The sequence below is a fragment of the Chroicocephalus ridibundus genome, chromosome 9 (assembly GCF_963924245.1).
Source record: "Chroicocephalus ridibundus chromosome 9, bChrRid1.1, whole genome shotgun sequence".
Taxonomy (NCBI): domain Eukaryota; kingdom Metazoa; phylum Chordata; class Aves; order Charadriiformes; family Laridae; genus Chroicocephalus; species Chroicocephalus ridibundus.
In genome coordinates, this window is record NC_086292.1 from 895,604 (window position 1) to 916,166 (window position 20,563).

Sequence of the window (20,563 nt, forward strand, 5' to 3'; positions counted from 1 at the left end):
CACAGCTCCTCTCGTCTGGACTGCCCAAAACCAGCTGCAAATCCACGACTTCTGCTCTGGAGAAACCAAGAAATACACGCGGATGGTTACAGCGATGCTTATTCTCCATGAATCGTGGCAAAATACCTGGCTTTATCACTCAGGGCACAGAGAGTTTGGCTTTGCAGTTGCCTCCTCTTGCTGTTCCATAGGTCTCCATCCGTCTGTCATTTTGGGTTGTATTTACACAGCAGAGTTTCTCACCTGTGCTAGAAATGTGTATTCCGCGATGGATTTAATTGTCCGGTTTTGTGTATGGCTCTGAAAGTCCCCCAAACCCAACCTTAGCAGAGAACTGATTGAAATTTATCTCTGTAGAGCTATGAGCCCCTCGTCACAGCCGCCCTACGCCGATGTCTGGGCATAGTCTCCTTTTCTTTTTTTTTTTTTTTTTTTCCCCTCTTGTTGAGGTTTGAAATGTTCCTGTTTACACTGGTGTGTTGGGTAGAAGCCAAAGGACTTCACACCACTTCCCCTCCCCGAACTAGCTGAGAAATAAAAGAGCGCGTTTGGCAGAACTGTGGCTCGGGGGGGCCAGGGCGGGTCGGGGATGGTTGAAGGACCAACGCTCCATCAGTGCTTCGCTCCCTGTGGGATCCTCTTCGTTTGCAGGCAGAGTCGGTCCACGGGTGAGAGGTGGAACGGGGAACCGTTGGCAGAGCCGGGCCCCGGGCAGCTCTGGGCTGTCAGGTGCTCGGTGTGGGGCAGGGCGGGCGCTGGTGGGGCTGGGCACCAGCTCCTGGGGGCAAGGGGGGACGTGGGTCAGGGGCTGGGACAGGGCTGAGCTGCGTCCCTGGACCGGTGTCTTGCCTGTGCTCCCACTGCCGGCCCTAAAGGGGGAGGTGACGGCGGTTCCGACAGGAGATGGGGGACAGCCGGTCCCTCCTTCCCCAAGCCTTGCCATTTGGCTCCCAGTGTGAGGTCTTGGTGTTCCCGTCCAGCTCTGAACCTTGCTGAGGTGGCAGCAAGTTTTTACGGAGCTGTGGCTGAAGGGCTCCCTTGTTGGGCTGCGTAGCTCCACCTTGGGATCTCCTGGGGATGCTCCGATTCCCTCGCCATGGACAGAGGGTCCTCCTTCAACCTTCGAGTCCAACCTTCAACCTAACACTGACAAAAACCATCACTAAACTGTATCTCTAAGCACTATGGCTACCTGTCTTTTAAATGCCTCCAGGGATGGCGACTCCACCACTGCCCTGGGCAGCCTGGGCCAATGCTTGACAACCCTTTCAGTGTAAAAATTGTTCCTAATGTCCATCCTAAACCTCCCCTGGCGCAACTTGAGGCCGTTTCCTCTTGTCCCATGGCCTGTTCCTTGGGAGAAGAGCCCGACCCCCCCTGGCTGCCCCCTCCTTTCAGGGAGCTGCAGAGAGCGAGAAGGTCTCCCCTCAGCCTCCTCTTCTCCAGGCTGAACACCCCCAGCTCCCTCAGCCGCCCCTCACCAGACTTGTGCTCCAGGCCCCTCACCAGCTCCGCTGCCCTTCTCTGGACACGCTCCGGCCCCTCAATGTCTGTCTTGTGGTGAGGGGCCCAGAACTGGACACAGCGCTCGAGGTGGGGCCTCACCAGTGCCCAGTACAGGCCATAACAGCATCCTGGCTTTGGCTACCACTTGTCACATCAAGAGGATCGTTAACGAACGCAGGAGCCTTTCTGCGCCCCTCGCCTGAGTGGCAGGAGACGTTCCACCACAGCCTCAGCTGCCTCTGCCCGGCGCGTGGTTCCTGTCTCATGGAACTGCACCTTCTCAGCCCCACCGCTCGGGGCCGAGCTCTCATTTTGTAGAGGTCCCTCCCCTGGGGATGGGGACAGTCGGGATGGGTGGAGAAGCAGCTCCCGGAGAACAGCAGGCTGAAGGGAGCGATGTGTGCTGAGAGATAGCTGGTGAAAGCCTCCCAGGAACTGATAAGCTCCCGAGACGAGCAGTGCTGTTGAGGCTGCAGCAGCGGATAAACTCGGGACACCACGAGTCTGCTGAAGGTTTCTGAGGCCACCAGCACGCTCGGGCACCAGCAGCCGGTTGTGCAACCAAGACCATATCCAGGGAGGCAGTGGCTGCTCTGTGCGGACACGCTACAGGGTTAGACCTGCTGCAAGAGCAGACGCTCTGGGGGACCTTCCCAATCTCTTACTGGTCACGCTGGCATGTCAGCATGACTCCCTGCTCCCCAGTCAACAGCCAGCGTCGGTCCCATGCGGTGCCAGTGACTACTTATCTCCTGTTAGTTGTACCAGCTTGAGTCCGTTAACAGTAACGCACTAACGGGGACAAGGTGTTCCAGTAACTGTTGGCTGGGACTTGGTGGATCCCTCTGTGTCCCTGCTGAGGGGGAGCATTGGGAAGGGGGCAGATCCGCAGGGCGGGAGGAGTTGTTACAAACGTTCACCAAGAATTTTGAATCCAAGAAAAAGCAGGTGATCTTTATATCCTCAGTTGGACAAAAGGGCACTCAAATCATTTTGCCAACCTGAAACCTGTGCTGGAAACCAGCCGTTTTGTCATCGTGGGGGAATGTGCAGTGCCGGAGCCCTGGGTGAACAGGGAATGGACGGTTAAGGCTCGCCGGGTGCAGTGGGCGATGGGCCATCCTGGGGAGACCTCCCTGCAAGGGTGTCCTGTCCTACGTGGGATTCTTGGGGACCAAAGGGGAACATATTCTAATGGCAGAGGAAAGGGAAAGGCGCAGTTGTGCAGGAGGGGTGATACGAAGTCTGGAAACTCGTCGTGTGTGAGGGGGACCACAGGAAGCAGGACGGCACACTGCCGCTAGCGGCGCTGGGGACAACACAGAGCTCACTGCCTGTCTGCCGTGGTGGCAAGATGACAGCCCTGGCCAGTGGATGGAGGTGGCCTAAAGCCACTGCATCCCTCGCCGTTAGTTCTTCCTGAGAAGATCACAGGCACTTTGCTGCCCCGACACTCCAGCGGCTGCAGCCCTCGCCCTGCTCCCAGAGGAGGAAGCCAGAAGCACCAAGGCTGACACCGAGATCTCCAGCAGAGCACAAACCCAGCGAAGTGCTCCATGCCTTGTCACGGCCGGAGCTCAGCCTGCTGCTGCCAGGTGTGGCTTCGACTTGTCGGAGTCAGGAGCAACGGATCTGGCACCAAGGTCTGGTGGTGAGAAGTCCACGCAGACTCCGTCACATGGTCTTGATCAAATTTTTCAATGTCAAAGCAGAAGAGCCCCAAGCAGAGTGAACATTTCCTCATTCCCCGTCACCTCAGCGAGTCACTTGGAGAGTGGCTGTGGTGCAGATTGATGCCACCAACGTCGCTTTGGCTTCTCTCTCTCGATTCCTCTGAGCTTTAGTTTGTTCCTCCACTGCTTTCGCCATATACCTCCCTAAGAAATAAGCATGGAGAAAGCATAGTGGCTGACGTACGAACTCTAATGCTTCATGGCACTTGGGGAGTACCCACTGCAGAGCTACAGCATCTTTGAGGGTGTGAGACGTGGGGGCTGTGTGGGCAGGTGCACCCAGGACAGCAGCGTTGAGCTGTCTGCGTGTGTTACCCCCTTGGAAGCCACACAAGGATTTAAAAGGTGACCGAAAGGTTTGTGGTCACCACTGGGCATTACAACAGGCACGTTCAAGAGCATCAAGTCATGCCTGTGAAGGTTTCCAGCCAGATGGAGTTCACGCTCCGTACCTTACCCCGCTGCCACGGGGTGATGGGGTGCCAGGCGCTGCAGAGCCACTTTCAGAAACCCCCGTACACATGGAATCACCAAACAGCTTATCGTCATCTGAGTGGGACGGGGACGCTGAAATCCTCGGTGGCTGTTTGCTTTGCTGGGCAAGGCAAGTCCTCTAGATGTTAACTTTCCCAAGGCCGCGCGGGTGGGCAGACGAGAGCCCGGGGGGCTCGCTGGGGAGCACGCCAGCTTTCTCCATTGACTACAGAAAATATGAAAATCACTGTGGGGCCTTTCTACCACCACATCGCAAGCCTTGAAAAGCGCTCTGTACCGTTTGTCGCTGCCTGCGGGGATATTGCTAAGAACTCCGCCTGAGGGCAGCCCAGCACCGGCCGAGGCTGATTTCTGCGTGGGAGCTGCCGCCTCTGAGCCGCTCGCAGACTGTTTGCTCCCTCCAAAGCCCACCGGCGGTCGCTGCCCGGCACGCACAAATGTTTGCTTATAACTTGTTTCATTTCACCCTCACGAAATAAACTCTGCCGTACAAGTCAGTGGCAAAGCAGTCATCCATGAAGCGTGGGCATCGCTCTGGACCGGCTCTGAAAAAAGCCGTTTAACTTTTGTTATGCTTCAGATCTAGCTATCGCCGGGCTCTTTTCCCTCTTTTTCGTTCATGGCAGGGAACAGGAGACGCAACTTGTAAGTGCAGAGAAAGAGCAGCGCTCTTGTAATGGGTGACCACCTCCCCTCGCCCTGTCGTAGGCCAGTTTTTAAGGTCCTGGCAGGGGGAGAAACACAGGAGAAAGAGAATCTACAGCGGAGCCCGTTCTCCCAGGCTGAGGGGTGACTTCAGTCCGCAGAAGGGATGGAGGAGGGGTGAGCTCCCAGGAAAGGGGGCAGAGCTCGGCTGCAGGACAGTGGAAGACTCATCCTGCGGGACTTCAGGTTCTGGTGGACGGACAGTGATGCAGGGAAGGAAACGGGGCACCCGGGAGGAAACCTGAAGATCTCAAGAACGTCTGCAGCCCAGGGAGCAGCTGGCCTGGACCAGGCTCCCGCTGACCAGTGCCAAGGGGGAGGCAGGGAGGGCTGGAGGGATGTCCCCCCCGCGGCTGCCGGGGTGTGGAGGGGCTTTGGCCACCCGGCTCCACGGGACACTGGTCCCGGGGCACCACCCAGGGCCACCAGAGCGCAGGGAGGCGGCGAGCCCCGCCCGGGAGAGGCCGGTCCGTCCTCCCGCGGGGGCGAGGGGAGACCCCCGGCCGCGGAGGGGGGGGCGGACCGGAGGGGCTGGGGGTGACCCGCGGAGACCACGGGGGACGCACCGGGAGCGACGGGGACCCCCGAGGCCGGCGGGGGGGGGGGGCAGGGCGGGGCCGCCACGCCCCTCCCCTCCCCTCCCCCGCCCCCGCCGCGGGGCGGCCCCGGGGCTAAAACCGCCCGCCCGCGCCCGGGACGGCACCGGAGCCGCCGCCGCCGCCCGGAGCCCGCCGGTGAGTGCCGTGCCGTGCCCCCGGAGGGGCTCTACACCCCCTCCCGCCGCCCCCTCGGGTGAGCCCTGGGGAGCGGGTCGCGGCTTGTGCCCCCCCGCCCCGCCTTGTGCCGCCGGGGCTTGCCCTGCCTTAGCGCGATCCCTGACCCCGCTGGTCGCCCCTTCCCACGGCTGCTGGTCCAGGGGCGGCCCCTCGCCCGTCTCCGCTCCCCAGCCCTCCGTGGGCCCGCTCCGGCCTCGCCTCCCCCCGGACGGGCTGGCTCTGTGGGGCAGGACCCGGGGGGAGCCAGCGGCACGTCCCTGGGAGCCGGGCTCAATGCCCAGGACACGGTCACCTGGGCTCGGCGTGGTCCAGGGCCCCTGGTCAGCCCTGCCGTAACCTCCCCTGAAGGCAGAGGAAGAAGCTGGGTCCGGGATCAAGACCCTTGCCTGCGTAGGACCAGCTCTTACTGGGCTGGGGCCCTGCTGGGTTGTGGGATGAGCCTGGGGGGGACGGATGAGCTGGGGGGGACGGATGAGCTGCCCAAGGAGCTGGATGTGCTCAGAGCCCTGCAGGGGATGGCGCGGGGCGGTGGTGGTGAAGGGCAATGCCAGCCCTGACCTTGCTGCGTGGGGCAAGAGCTGGCAGCGGGTCTGCGGAGAGGTGGCCCCCAGCCTAGGTCTGCCCCGTCCCCAGCCTGGCACTGCTCCCCAGAGGCTTTTGGTGGGGATGTCTGTCCGGCGTGTGCCCCAAGCGCCTCCCTCCGCTGACTTCTTGCCTCCCCCCCCCAGCCATGGCTGATGAGCTCAGTGACCTGCTGCGGGAGTTCGATGTGGTGATGGAGGATTTCGACAGAGGCCCCGCGTGTCAATACGAGCAGCACCTGGAGGAGCTGAAGAGGAAAGCGGGACACAGCGTGTACGACAGTGGCATTGATGAGCTGGAGAGTGAGTCCGGGGCTGGGGAGGGCGGTGTCCGTTGGGATGGAGTTGCTTTGGGAGCTCTGGGGTTCCTCCATGGTAAACCACGGAGCTTCCTGCTGATCCCACCACTGAGCTCCCGCCTGACTCATCTCTCATGGGCTGGGTGAGCAGCACGGGGTGGTGACCACTGGATCCTGGCCCAGGGCCTGCCGGTGTCTGCTGGGGCTCCTTCTGCTGGGTTGGCTGCTGCAGGAGCACACGGGGCTTGAGATAACTGGGACTTCAGAGGGAAACGGTTTCCTGTAATAAACCCGAGGAGTCCCCGTGTCTGTGTCCAGCAACCTCTCGTGCTGTTTGGTCTCGGAGAGAAGCTCAGTTCCTTTTTCTAAGCGTTCCTTGCAGCAGGGGAAGAGCAGATGGGCTGGCCAAGAGTGAGGTGGACCAGGGGCCCTATGCTATGCACGAGAAGGGGCAGCAAAGCTGTTCAGAGAAGGGCAGCGGAGCTGGTGAGGGGTCTGGAGCACAAGTCTGGTGAGGAGCAGCTGAGGGAGCTGGGGGTGTTCAGCCTGGAGAAGAGGAGGCTGAGGGGAGACCTTCTCGCTCTCTGCAGCTCCCTGAAAGGAGGGGGTGGCCAGGGGGGGTCGGGCTCTTCTCCAAAGGAACAGGCCATGGGACAAGAAGAAATGGCCTCAAGTTGCGCCAGGGGAGGTTTAGGATGGACATTAGGAACAATTTTTACACTGAAAGGGTTGTCAAGCATTGGCCCAGGCTGCCCAGGGCAGTGGTGGAGTTGCCACCCCTGGAGGTATCTAAAAGCCGGGCAGATGTGGTGCTGAGGGACATGGGGTAGTGGTGGTTTTTGTCAGTGTAGGGTTGATGGTTGGACTCGATGATCTGAAAGGTCCCTTCCAACCTAGACGATTCTATGAGATTGGTCCCTGGTCCTGCAACTTGTTTATAAGGTGCCTGTGGACCGTGGCTGATGCTTCGTATCTGCAGGTACCAGCACGTCCCCGGGAAGCAGCCTCAACTGCAGCGAGGAGGACCTCAACACCCCTGCCGATGGTTACCCCTCCAAAGGTGAGGCTGAGAGATGTGTCCGAAGGGCTGATGCCAGCGCTTCCTTCTGCCTGCTTGGCTGGGCTCAGCAGCGACGGCCTTCACCTGCCCTGAGGTGGGGTGGGCAATGGGCCCCTGCAGGGTTTGGCGGTGGGAATGAGCCCTGGAGTCCTGGCTGGCTCCTGGAAAAGGTCCGAAGTTGGATTGGCATGCTCCCAGTCAAGGCTAGACTGAGCCAGGGGTCTGTTGGAGGGTCCCAGAGAGGGGGTCTGTCCCTGAGCTGGGGTTGTGCAGGGATGAGGGGGCACGGGAAGGTGAGCACCCTTCCCACCATGTACGGGTCCAGCTCTGGCCTCCACTGAGCCCATGCTGACCGGCCTCGCGTGCCAGGGAGCACGTGCCCTGCCTCTCTGCTTTCCCCCACGCTGAGCCTGAAGCGCCGGTGGCTGGGTTATGGGATGCCGATCTGTGTGATACCTGCGGGCACCACCCTACGCCCAGAGCCCGAGTCTGAGACTGGGGACAGAGCCGGTGGAAGCGCTGCGTGTCTGCAGGTCAGAGTTAGTCCTGGGGTTTTCCTTCCTCAAGCAGCATCCTCGGTGAAACCCCCGGCTCCCCAGCCCTGTGCCTCCCAGCGCAGACGGGGGGAGCACCCGTGGGGATGGGTGATGCTGGAGCTGCCCTTAAGCCCCACAGGGGTGCAGGACTCGGAGCCAGGCAGTGCTGGGCAACTGCTTGGAAAGGTTCGGTGCTGCCCTTTTGATGCCTTTGTCAGCTGGGGACAGGCGTGGGCTGCAATCCCCTAGAGATGCATCGACCTACGGGGACGCTGGGGTTATCCCTGAGCCCCTGTTGCACACACAGCCCCCCATAACCCTCTCCCTCCTTTCTGCACCCGGCCGGTGCAGGAGCAGCAGGGAGCCGGAGCGATTGTGGCTGGAAGCAAGGGGTAGGGAGTTTTCTTCTCCCCAATTTAAAGCTGGGGGCAGGAATGGGAGGGACCTGACGGTGTGTTTCTCTCCGCTAGCTAAGCTTGGCGACACGCAGGAGCTGGAGGAGTTCATTGCAGATCTGGATAAAGCCTTGGAGGGTACGTACACAGCTCTGATCCCTGGGCTTCCCGAGCCCCCGGCTGATCCAGCGTGGCAGGACGCCTGCGCTGGGGCTTCTGCGCTGCCTCTGGCTCGGCAGAGCCTGGCCCAGCTCCCCCCCGAGCCGGGGCTCCCAGCGCAGGGCGCTTAGAGCCTGGGTTTGGCTGCAGGCGTGGAATCCTTCTGTCTTTTCTTTTGTGAGGGGGCTCATCTGGATGTCACCCCCCATCCCCTTCAAGCCCTTCCAGCCCGGGCAGACATTCCACTGCTTGAGTGTCTTCCCCCTCTGCTGCCTCAGTTTCCCCAGCTGGAGGTGGCGGTACTGTCCCGCTGGAGGGAACTGGGGATGTGGAGGCCAGGTGGGTCCTGGCAATGGTGGCCTGCAAAAAAGGTGGCCAAACAGCACAACCTGCAGAGCTGTGGACGTTTTCAGGAAGATGTGGAGGTGCCTGTGGCTCTGCCCACAGCCCCCTCCGGCTGCTGCTCAAAGGCTTTTCTTTGCTGGGGGTGGGGGGGAAGGGGAGCAGGAGGAAAAGAACATTTTCCCTTGTATAGCCCAGTCTGTAAAAAATCAGTGCTGTGGAAATACCCCGTCTGGAGGGAGGGCAGTGAGGGCTCAGACTCGCTAAGCACCACCCGACACGTGCCTGTGGAAGTGCCCTTTGGCCGTGGTGGCACTGAGCGAAGCCGTGGGCAGGTCTCGGAGCGGGAACCACTTCAGAGGGTCTGGGCGGTGGCAGAGAGGGGAACTGGGGAGCGGGGATGGGTCGTGGTCTCCTCCTGCAGATGTTCTCCTCCCGGTGAGGAGTTTGGCTGCAGGAGCCCCAGGGGACGGTGGTGACGCCGCGCTGGGCATCGCGGGCAGCTTTGCTCAGGCAGCTCTGCAGTCTGTGAGGTTGCCTGGTCCCCAGTAGCTTCCTCACTGGGGAAACTGAGGCAGAGGCTACACTTTCTCTCCAGCGGGGTGCCTGGGTGAGAGGCTGGAGGCAGAGAGAACTTGATTTAAAAAAAAAAAAAAAAAAAAAAAAAAAAAGAGAGAGAGAAAAAGAATTCCCCCTGGGCAGCTGCACGAGTCCCAGTTCTCAGTATCTGTTCCCTTCCCTGGGGGGTCCAAAATGAGGTGGCTGGTGGGAAGCGCCGCTTCTGCTGGCCCTGAGCTACCCTGGCAGGCAGTGACGCGGGGGGGACCGGAGCCCCCCCAGCAGATTTCTGCTCTAACCCTGCAGCTGGTGGTGCCTGGGGGGCAGCGCGCCGTGCAGCCTCCCCCCAGCAGTCGTCTCACCGATCTCTTTTTTTCTTTTTCTCTCTCTGGTTGTCCTGCAGAGATGTGAGATGGGGTTTTGGAGAGGAGGACCCACAGCAGACGAGCCCCGTGCCTCCCCGACCCACCCTCTGCTTCTGTGCCCCCGCCACCTGCTGCCGGCCTGGGTGACATCTCTCCGTGCCGCCCTGCTCCACGCCGGGAAGGGCAGCGCCCGCGGCCAGCGGGGACCGATGTGGCCATGGGGTGGGCAGCTGCGACGGTGGCCGGACCTCGCGCTGCTCCCGCATGAAGGTGCCAGCACGGAGAGGGGACAAGCTCTCACTGGGGTCACCAGACTTTGCCCTGCGAGGGGGGCTGGCGGCTCCTGGGACTGAGTGGGGCTGGGGGGGGGGGGGTCTATGTCACTGTTGAAACCAGAGGAGAAGCCCTGGGTGATTTTAGGGAAGATCATCCTCGCAGTACATCAGGGAGACCTCGGTGTCCCGTCTCGCAGGCAGCACCAACCACTGCCAGCCCTTCGCTTTGCACGTGTAGCCTCAAGTAAGACCCCCCCCACCTGCCCCCCAAGTGCCTCTGCCCCAGCTGCTGCTGCTGTAAATACTGTAAAAAGGATGTTATGTGCTGTACAGGCAGGATGTATTTTTATGAACAGGATTTCAAGTCTCTGTCCGTGTCCGTGCGTGTGTCCAGCCTTTTCCCTGGGCTCCTCTCTCTGCCCCAGTGGGGGGAGCGGGCAGGGCTGTGCTGTGCCCGGGGGGCAGCAGAGATGGGACGGGGGGATGCTGCAGGGAAGCAAATTCAGCAGCATTTGTCTGGCTGGAGCTGGGGAGGGGACCCCCTGGTCCTCCCTGCCTGTGGCTGGTGTGCCCTGACCTGGGCAGTGGGGACAGACGGACAGAGGGGGGGACAGAGGGATGAATGGACAGGCAGAGGGAGGGACGGATGGACAGAAGGAGGACATCGGGGACAGATGGATAAGAGTCCGCCCCAAGGTTTCCCTTCCCCAGAAGCTGCCCCGCAAGCGGTGGGATGACCCGGAGGAGCTCGGGGGAGAGGAGGGACGTGGGGCTCTTCTCGTCTCTGGGCTGATGTCCCTGTGACGTCCGCGTGGAGCAGGGCCACATGTGCCTCTGCTGCAACCGCCTGAGCAGGAAATGAGACGGTTTTAGTTTCTTCCCTCACCCCTCGGTTCATGGGGTGCTGATCAGGAGGACATTGGTCATCTAATCTGCTGGCCTGGGGCTCGGTGCTGCCGCAGAAACCTGCTGACCAGGCGTTAATCCTGCGAACTCGAGTGCTCGGGAGGGAGGGCAGGGGCGCAGCTCCTCAGCAGCCCCAGCAGAGCCCTGCGCAGGGCACGGCACGCGTGGGGACACTTTCCGCTGTCACTCTCTCCATGCTGTGTGATGTGGCTGCTGCTCTGCCTCCCAAAGGGACCCCTGGCCCCGTAGAGGGGTAGCCAGAAGACGGGGCTGAGAGCGGTGTGTGGGGCTGGGGGCGGTGGTGACGCTCGGAGATGTGTCCGTGATGCTCAGAGATGTGTCCGTGATGCTCGGAGATGTGTCGGTGGAGCTCGGCTGTGCCGCGGGGGATGGAGCACCCCACTCTGCTGGGAGACAGCCCACATCCACCGTGCTGCGGGGACTGTCCCTGCCGTGCACACTGGTGATGGCAGCGACCCCAGTGTCACTCAGGACGTTTTTTTTTTCCCCTCTGAGTCACTGCATGCCGGAATTTCGCCCTCGAAGTCTAGCTCTGACTCTGGTACTTATTCCGCTCACGGTCACTTTCTGCCTCTGGGCATCACAAGCGCCTTTTCCAGCCTGCGTGGGAAGGGGGTTTTTCGCAGCCCACCCCCAGCCCACCCCACAGCGCGGTCTCCGGCTGGGTCACGGCAGTGCTTGGTGCTGGGCTGGGGAATCCCACACGCTGCCACCTCCCCTGGGCGCTGCTTGCACCAGCGCGGTGTCTGCAGACGTTGCTAAGCAGCTGCAGATATAAATACTTTCAAACCCCAAATCTGCTGCGGCTGATACACCCCTGCAGCAAAAGAACAGACTCCTTGGAGCTCCAGAGGGGTTGTTTGTTGTGGGGGTTGCCAGGAGAGGGGTTTCGGTTTCACCCCGGGTTTCCTCCAGCCCCTCGAATCGGGCAGGGGACGTGGCCGGGCTGTCCCGTGCTGCACGGCATCTTCTCCAGGGCTCGTGGCACCTCCTGCACCCGATGATACAGCGTCTGCTCGGGTTGGGGCTGGGAGGATGGTGGGGCTGGCACTGGGCACCCCACGGTGCCGGAGCTATATGCAGGTGACGGGGTGACATGGGATGTAGTGCCAGCGCCGTCTTGCCCAGCCTGCACCGACAACAGCAGCCGTGGCGATGCTCACCCTAACCCCCTCCCTGGGACGGACTCGTGCGCATCGCTGCAAGCAGAGCCCTCGGGGCACAGCGGCTCCGGCAGGTCCTCTGCTGGAGCAGGGCGGGGGACTTTTCTCCTGGGGACCCCAGGCAGGGATTGGGGACGGGCCTGGGTGGCAGGGTGTCACTGGGATGGGAGCTATGGCATCCAGCAGCCCATGGGGGGGCAGTGGTCCAAGGGCTGTTGTGCAGCCTGGGGGGACCACTGCCTCCCGGCCACACTCACAGGGCGGCTGAAGACCTGAGAGCAGGTCGGTGGGGGGGGTCAGACAGCCCCTGCGTGCACGTGTGGTGGAGGTGCTGCAAAAATAATCAGCGCAAAGGAGCACGTCTTGCGGCGCGTCAGTTCCTCCCCTGGGCCCCTCTTCCCCCAGCAGCTCCGAGGAGGCTGGGCCGGGGCCAAGGATCCCTGGGAGCCACAGGGTCAGGCTGGACTTTGCGTGGGGCTCTGCAAAGAGCCTGCAGAGTCCTTTGGACCTGCCAGGGTGGGAACCCCAGCTCTGGAGACACCGGGAGCTGATGGAGCCGGCGTTGGTCAGCCCCTCAGCAGCGCTGCCCGGGGCATGCCGGAGCTCTCAGCATCCTGGCCCAGGCTGGTCGGGGCACGGGCTGCAGAGGGGAAAGGGGCCGGCAGCCCCCCATCACACCACGGTCAGTGGAGAAGCAGCCCATCCCCAGCCACGCTGGAGCAGGCACGGGGCCACCTGCGAGGCTGGCACCGCTGCCAGCCGTGCGCTCACCGCCCTGCGGTCTGCTGCCTGCCGACTGCTTGCTTGTTTTCTTAGAAGCGAGAGCAGCGCACGCGGGGCCGCCGAGGGACGGGAAGTGGCTAACCGGAGCTGAGGCAACGGCACGGGCCTCCTGCATGCACCTTTTCCTCCGAGCCCAGCTGCAAACCCAGCTTGTCTGGAGCCCGCGGTGGTTATTTACCAGCGGGGCAGGCACCGCTCCAGCAGTGGGTCCTGCACACCCATCTCAGAGGGTCTTCGGTAACCCCCCAGTTCCAGGCTGGGAGCGTCCGGCTCCAGCTGTGATGCCGGCTTGCAGCTTGTCCTGGGGGCCCAAATAGCCAGGCTGGGCCATGGAGGTGAGAGCTTTAGCAGAGGTGGCCCGTAGCCACACAGGGGCTGGCTGGCAAACAGCCACCTCCCTCCCTTGCTGCACGGAGGGCCACCAGAAACCTCCCTGGTGGCCACCACCATAGCGACCAGCTCTGGGCAGATGTCACCTGTGCCTCCCTGTGTTCTTCCTCCACAGGAAGAGGGGATGAGGTGCCTTTTGCTGGAGGGAGGCGTCCCTCGAGCCTTGTGTGGAGGGACAAGCACGCGGATGTCAGGTCTTCCGTCTGGGCACGGAGGCTGATGGAGTGGGACACGCTCCCTCAGCCCACCCAGGCTTGATGTTCCTCGACAAAGATGCTCCCACCTGGAGGGATCTCCCCAGCCTCGCTGGGGGTGAGAAGAGTCACCAGAATTCCCCTAAAGAAATTATAGGCTGAATTTCCTTCATTGCACCCAGCTGACCGGGTCAGCCCTGAGAAAGGCACGTAAGGCAAGGTATTTCTCCACCAAAAGCTGTTGTTCTTGTTGAGCCTAAAACCTAGTAGCAAGAGGGGCTTAATGTCTATCTGCAGAAAAATTTGGATCAGGAGCTCAGTAGGTTCTTCTTCATCCCCGTGTAACCATGGCTCTCTGGTCCTCCCCAGAGAGCGGAGCTCCGCCAGCTCCAGCTGGTGGTTTCTCCCCCAGCAGCCAGGAGGACAGTCCCGTGGGGCCGCCCAGGGCTGCGTGCGCCCGGGGACATCTGTGCCCCGCTGGGTTCCAGAGGGGAACCACGTCCTCCGGGGGAGGGAAGTCCCTGGCTGCCCAGACAGTGCGGCCGGGCTGATGCAAGAGGCGGTGACTATTTTGGGAGATAGCTGAACCCGGGATGTCGTCTGCTGCTGCCGTTCTTTCCTGACAAGCCCTCTCATGTGTTTGGGGGGATCTTTCCACATTTACGGGAAAGGAGAAGTAGGACCTGAAGTCAGACCTTTCAGATCCTGACTTAAACCCCCGTTTTCCAGCACGCTTTTCAGCTGGAGGCAGAGCTGCGCGGGGGCAGGCGCCGCTCTCGCCGTAGGTCACGTTTCCCCTCCAAAAGCCCGGCTCATGGCTCCTCACCTGCCCAGACCCCAGCTCGTCCCATGCCGGGCGCAAGGTCCCCCCCGGGGCTGGCGGGGTGACAGCAGCGAGGGGAGCACCCGCGGGGGTTCCAGCCCGGGGGGAGCGGGGAGGAGCACCAGCTCCGTGGGACATGACCATGGTGGCGACTCCGGGTCCTCCTTGCTGAGCAGTTCGGCTCTTGAGCCTGCCCTGCCGGCCGGGGGGGGCTGTCCTCGGCCCCCTCCTCTCCCCGGGGAGCTGCCAGCCCTGGCTGCGCCCAACCCGGGTCCTGCCTGCAGGAGGTGGCGAGGCAGGTATCGGTGCGGGACCTGGGGAGACCAAAGTCTCCATCACCCGAATCCCTGCCCGAGAACAGCCCCAGTGACACCTGTGGGGGGGCACAGGACCACAGAGCAGAGCCCGAGACGTTTTCCCGGGGGGGCCGCAGATCCCCCACGCCCCAAACACCGACTCGCTCCCCTCTGCTGCCTTTTACCACCTTGTCAGTGCAGCCAGACACAGGGCCCAGGGAGAGTCTCCATTTTGGGGACCGAGGGAGGGCGGGCATGGTGACCCTGCTCTGCCTCCAGACACCGTGAGCCCACCTGTCTCAGCTCTGGAGACATCGGTCCTTGCCTTCAGCCACCGCGGACAGGAGACACCCCAGGAGCTTTGCCTGCTCCGAGGGAGACCCGTGCGTAGGCAAGAGGGGGGTGAGCGTGGGCTTTGGCCGCTCCTCTCTGGTGAAACACCTCCCCAGAAACAACCTTCCTTCCCCGAACCGAACGGGGTGACGTAGCGCGGTGTCACCGGTCCCGTCATCTCTCCACCGACCTTCCCACAGCCTCCACCGCAGAGACAGCAGAGTTTAGCTGCGATGCCGTGGAGGGGTGTGAAACCACGGAGGGACCCAGGGGGGACAAGGGGCGTCCCAAGACACGGTTGTGCTCGGGGAGTCCCCAGGGCGCCAGCCCAGCTGCTGGAGGACAAGGCAGGATGGAGGGAGGCTGGTCGGCGCAGGGCTGCGAGCAGAGCTGTAGTTCAGGCTGAACAGCCTCAGATCCCGATGGAGAGCGGGGGGAACACGGCAACAGGGCCCTTATGGGCCAGGCAAGAGGTCGGGGGCTTCATTAGCCATGGTGGGCTCGGGCTACCTGCACAGAATAATGCTGCAAAGATGAAGGCAGCCACGTTGCAATGGAAGCGGGGTGGAGGGAGGTCTCCATCACGCACAGGATGCTCAGAGAGCCAGGCTGAGCCCCTCCATGAGCCCCTGCGGAGTCCCCAGCCCTCGCAGAGTCTTCTCCAGCGAGCAGCCAGTCTCTCCTGCACCATCTTTCAGGATGTGTTAGGGCCTGGGAGCTGTGTCCTGCTCCAGCCAGTGCCCGAAGGGCCTCCCCAGGGTGAACCCCATCACTGCTCGAATTCATCCCCGCGGCGAACAGTGCGGTGCTGGCTCCAACCCGTGTCCCTCCAGGCTGCACTGAACTGGTGTCAACCAGAGCTGGGGGTCTTGCTCCTGCTTTACACCCTCCGCCCTGATTTACACCACCAGTGCCCCCAGGGATGCTCCCCCCCCACCTCTGGGTTCCTTGGGGGAGCCCCTGGCGAGGCCGGCAGTGAACTGGCCGTGCATGGAGACAGCATGGCGTCTTTGAGAGCTCCCAGGGCGCACAACGGGCCAGGTTTGTCCGGGGTGGCCTGGAGGCTTGTGCCTGCAGACCAGGCTGCAGACCAGGGCTGGGAGGTTTCCCCAGGAGTGCTGCAACTGCTCTTTCTGACTCCCCAAAAAGTCCCCGAGGAGTCTCTGTGTGACCCCCCATTGCCCAGAGGACAGGAGAGCTCCGCAGCGCCACTCGGAGCGGAGCGGGTGCGTTCCTCCTCCGAGGATGAGGAGACAAGCTCCTCCAGGTCCTCGCTGAGGTTTCACCCAGGTGGAGACGGAGGCGGGTGCCTGCGATCAGAGAGACTTTGTGTTTTTCTCCTGGCCGCTGTTCCCTCTCAACCCCCACCCTGTGCTCCTCCATCGGGCTCTGACTTCATCCCCCAGGTATCCAAAGAGACAATGCCGGCGGTGGCGGCCAGCGCTGCATCCTGTCCCCTCGCCCCCCGGGTCACTTCCCGGGATTGTTCTGCTCCGCTCGGACAGGGGCTGGCTGACCGGCGGTCCCCGGGGGCCGGGAACAGATGAGCCTCACGTGCCGGCGGTGTTTCATGCAGCGACAGAGCACGGCTGGGGCACGGGGTGATGGCAGGGGAAGGCTGTCCTGTCTCTCTGGGCTTTCTCCTGCCGCCTTTCCCCCCTCCTTCGTTAGGAGCTGCCCTCCTCGGTCCCACCAGCGGCAACATCAGGCAGCCCTGGACCACGGGACAGGATCCCGATTTCCATCCCGGCCAAAACCCTTGCGCTGACATTGCCGAGCTGGAGGGAGAGCAGAGGGACACAGCTGATCCGGGCCGGGGCTCCCTGCTGGCTTAGCTGGCATTAACCTCATAATTAAACTAATTAAATTAATACCAGGAGGGTCCAGCCCGGTGTCACCATTCCTCGGCACCAAGCCTGCATTCAAGCAGGGGGCTAAGCCTGCAAATAACCCTCCCCCACATAATCACCCCCGATTCGCTGCCCCCGGAGGCTGGCAGTCTATTCGTGCAACGATCTTTGGACTTGAAATGTCGTTTTTTTTCCCCCTTGTAGAGCTTTATGGCTCGGTTAGCGTGATGCCCAGCCGCACGCTCCTTTCCTCACAGCGTCCCATGAGTTTTCGTGTCCTGCCTGTCCTACCGCTGCGGGGCGTGTTTAGATTTTAAAGTTGAACTCCTTTCCCATTTTGCTGTGAGATGTGCTTTCTCTGGGGGTGCATTCCTTGCTGTCCGTTGGCTCCCAGCCGTGAGCTGTCTGCCGGTACTTGGAAGGCCGATGCCGGGTAGGTATCGCTGGCAGCCACTGCGTGCAGGTAGCAGGTGGGGGAAGCAGCAGCATCGCCCCTGCAGCCTCGCGTGGTCCAGAGCATCCCCTCCTTCATGCTTGCCCTCTGTGTGGTCATCTTGGACCTGGCTCCGGGTCCTTCTGTCCCCCTGGGCCAGCAGCTCCATCCCTGCACGGTCACGGTGTGGGGCTGGACAAGAAGGTGGTTGATTCCTTTCAGACCATCGCCTCTGGTTTTGTCCCCGCCCCAGGAGGGCACGGGGCTGAGCTCGCTGTTGGAAGCAGGACAAGGCCATGCCTTCTGCGGGGACATCTCTCTGGGTGTGCTCTCCAAGCAGGGTGCCAGATCCAGGGTGGCCCACAGCATGGCAGGGATGGGTCCCGGAGCACCCAGCGCTTTGGACTGGGGTCTGCTGGGAGGGGGTGGGTGGGAGACGAGGAAACGGCAGCGGCAGGAGAGGCAAAGGGCAGCGGGCTCTTCACAAAACGATGCCAAGGGGCAAACGAGGGGCTGTGCAGCCGAGGTGGTGGGACACTGGCTGCTCCCAGCTCCCCCAGCCACGTGTTTCCAGCCTCGGCTATTTCAAGGCTTCCTGTTTCCCTGAAGCGAGTGGCTTCCCGGCGCTGGGGACGAGGCAGCGGCCCTGGGGCTGTCCCTTCCTCCGTGTGATGGGTCTGACTTTCGCATTCGGGGGTGGGGGGGGGAGGATTTTTTTTTCTTTCTTCTGGTGAAGCTCCTGCGCCAGCAGGGCAGAAAACAATGGGCAGGAAATCAGGGATGGGGTCTGCCTTCCCGGCCCTGGAGCTCTGCCCCGGAGTGTGTCTGCAGGTACCTCCGGGTTTCTCTTCCTGAAGATCCCCCATGGAGCAGCCCCGTCCCCGCAGCAGCGCCTGGGGCTGTTGGGATGGGCAGGAGAGAGCGGAGCAGAGCCCCCTCCTTCCCCCTCTTCCCTGTCCCCACAGCCCTGCTCCTCCCTCCCAAAAAATGGTGCTTCGCGGAAAGTGTCTTTTCTGCCGAGGTTTCCAAGTTGCACATCCCCGTCCTGCTCGTTTCTGGTTCTTCCAGGCCTTTTGCACGCCATGCAAACAAGAAAATAAATGCTGATTACTTTTATTCCGGGAGGAAAGAAAAAAAAAAAGTTCATTTCACGGGAAAATGGTGGGGCTGTCAGTCCCACGGGAGCTGGACGTGAGGCTGCTCTGGGGGGCGCGGGGGGCAAGGTCCTCCTCTGCAGGACACGCAGGATTTCCCAGCCCTGGGGACAGTAACTGGGAGGAGGGGACCAGAAGGGGACCACACCGGCAAGCAGGGCGGGCGAGACCCGCTCGCTGCCACGTGTGCTGGGGGTCTGGGCGGGGGACAGGCACTCGTCACCCCTGGGGAGGGACCTGCTGCCCTCCTGCCCCTCTCCATCAGCCCCGATGCCCCGAGCACTGGGGAGGAGGAGGAAGGTGGAGGGGGGGAGGGAGGTGGAAGGCCAAATCCAGCAGCCCCCGGCCCCAGGGAGGTGGGAGCACCACGCCGTGCTCAAGGATGCGGTGGGGCTGGCTGCATCCCGCGGAGCCGCCCGGGGCCGAGGCCAGGGGAGCTGGGGGTCGTTTCTTGGCACTGATCCCTGGGGGAGCCCGTCCGAGCCGTGGCATGGCAGAGAAGATGGAGCCAGGGTTCACCTCCCCAGCACTTGTGGCAGGGTCTTCCTCCTCTAAAGGGTCTTCACTCTCATGGCATGATGCTGGTGGCATCTTCTAGGGTCGCTGTTATGGTAAAACTCAGGTGTCTCTTCTCCCACATCCTGAAAACAGGAGCGTTGCCAGCCCCACGGTGACATTCACCCTCTTTTCTGCCTCTCCTGGTGGGACACGGGGGTCTGTGGGTACCAGGGCACTGGGCACCGGGAGAAGCCTTTCAATGAAGAGGTGTAGGGCCAGCTGAGGAGATGTTCCTCGGGGAAGTGAACACATCCATGCAGCGTCTGTGCATTTCCAACCCAGCAGGAGCCGGGAGCAGGGACTCCCCATCCCGGTGAAGTGGGACGAGCGAGAGCCGGAGGTTTGGACCCTGCCCTGCTCCCCTTGTGCCCACAGGGCTGTCTGCTGCCGGACCCAGCATCTCGCTGGGAATGGGGCAGGTTCCTGCTGGGAACGAGACGGCCCCACTTCCAGCAGCATCGTCCCGCCGCGTCCTCAGCACGGCTCCGGGCGCTCCTGGGTTGTGTCCCAGCAGGGACCGGGCACGCTTCCAGGCGAAGCCCGCCGGGTGCTGAGCCAGCCCCCGTGGGAGGAGGAGAAGGGGCCTCCAAGGACGCCCGGGGGTAGCCGGGCAGCCCAGGCCAGGTCTCCTGGCCCAGGCGGGCTCTGCTGGCCGGGCCGCTCCTGCCTGCGCCATTGCTGCCCTCTAGTGCTGCCAGCGACCCCAGTGCTGCCTCCCCGGGCGGACTGGTGGGACTGGGGAGGGACTGGGGAGGGTGCTCATGCGCCGGGGGGGCATATAGAATAGAATCATAGAAGACAGTGATGGGGGGGGGGTCAGTGATGGGGGGGTGACAGTGATGGGTGGGTGAGTGGTGGTGGGGTGAGTGGCGGGGAGGTCAGTGATGGGGGGTCAGTGATGGGGGGTGACAGTGGTGGGGTGGTCAGTGATGGGGGGTGACAGTGATGGGGGGTGAGTGGTGGTGGGGGGTCAGTGATGAGGGGTGACAGTGGTGGGGGGGTCAGTGATGGGGGGGTGACAGTGAGAGGGGTTCAGTGATGGGGGGGTGACAGTCATGGGGGGGTGAGTGGTGGTGGGGTCAGTGGTGGGGGAAGTCAGTGATGGGGGGTGACAGTGGTGGGAGGGTCAGTGATGGGGGGGTGACAGTGAGAGGGGTTCAGTGATGGGGGGGTGACAGTGATGGAGGGGTGAGTGGTGGTGGGGTCAGTGGTGGGGGAGGTCAGTGATGGGGGGGTCAGTGATGGGGGATGATAGTGATGGGGGGGTCATTGATGAGGGGGGGTCAGTGATGGGGGGGGTCAGTGATGGGGGGTGACATTGGTGGGGGGGTCAGTGATGGGGGGGTGACAGTGAGAGGGGTTCAGTGATGGAGGGGTGACAGTGATGGGGGGGTGAGTGGTGGTGGGGGGTCAGTGATAGGGGGTGACAGTGGTGGGGGGTGACAGTGGGGGGGGGTCAGTGATGGGGGGTGACAGTGAGAGGGGGTCAGTGATGGGGGGGTGACAGTGATGGGGGTGGTCAGCGATGGGGATCTGCAATGCGAGGGGAGAGCAGCATTGGGGGGGGTCAGTGATGGGGAGTCTCTGCTAGGGGGGTGGGGTCAGCGATGGGGGGGGTCTGCGCTGCGGGGCAAGCGATGGAGAGGCAGGGCCGGGACAGGGGCGGTGCGATTCCCGCTGTGGCCTCACGGCGGCCTCACGCAGGGCGCCTCCGCCCCCGCTGCCCCCCCGTACCGGGCGGGGTGCGTACCGCTTTAAGAGCCCGGCGCCCACACTCAAGATGGCGCCGGCCGGGCGCGCCCCCGCCGCCACAGCCACGCAGTGCGCCTGCGCACAGCCCTGCCGGGGGGGGCCCCGCCCCGCCCCGCCGTGGG

At 62.7% G+C, this 20,563-nt stretch overlaps 1 protein-coding gene across 2 annotated transcripts; it reads left to right on the plus strand.

Moving 5' to 3' along the window:
• Positions 1 to 5,045: 5,045 nt before the first annotated feature.
• LOC134520623 (regulator of cell cycle RGCC-like) lies at positions 5,046 to 10,164 on the plus strand. 2 transcript variants are annotated; one of them, XM_063346265.1, is made up of 5 exons: positions 5,046 to 5,173; positions 5,944 to 6,099; positions 7,075 to 7,155; positions 8,162 to 8,224; positions 9,549 to 10,164. In XM_063346265.1, exons 2-5 carry the CDS (start codon positions 5,946 to 5,948, stop codon positions 9,554 to 9,556), a joined length of 306 nt encoding a protein of 101 aa, XP_063202335.1. In that variant the 5' UTR covers positions 5,046 to 5,173; positions 5,944 to 5,945; the 3' UTR covers positions 9,557 to 10,164. The 2 variants fall into 2 exon arrangements, with proteins under 2 accessions (XP_063202335.1, XP_063202336.1); XM_063346266.1 differs by having other exon boundaries at positions 5,162 to 5,231.
• The last annotated feature ends 10,399 nt before the right edge of the window (positions 10,165 to 20,563 follow it).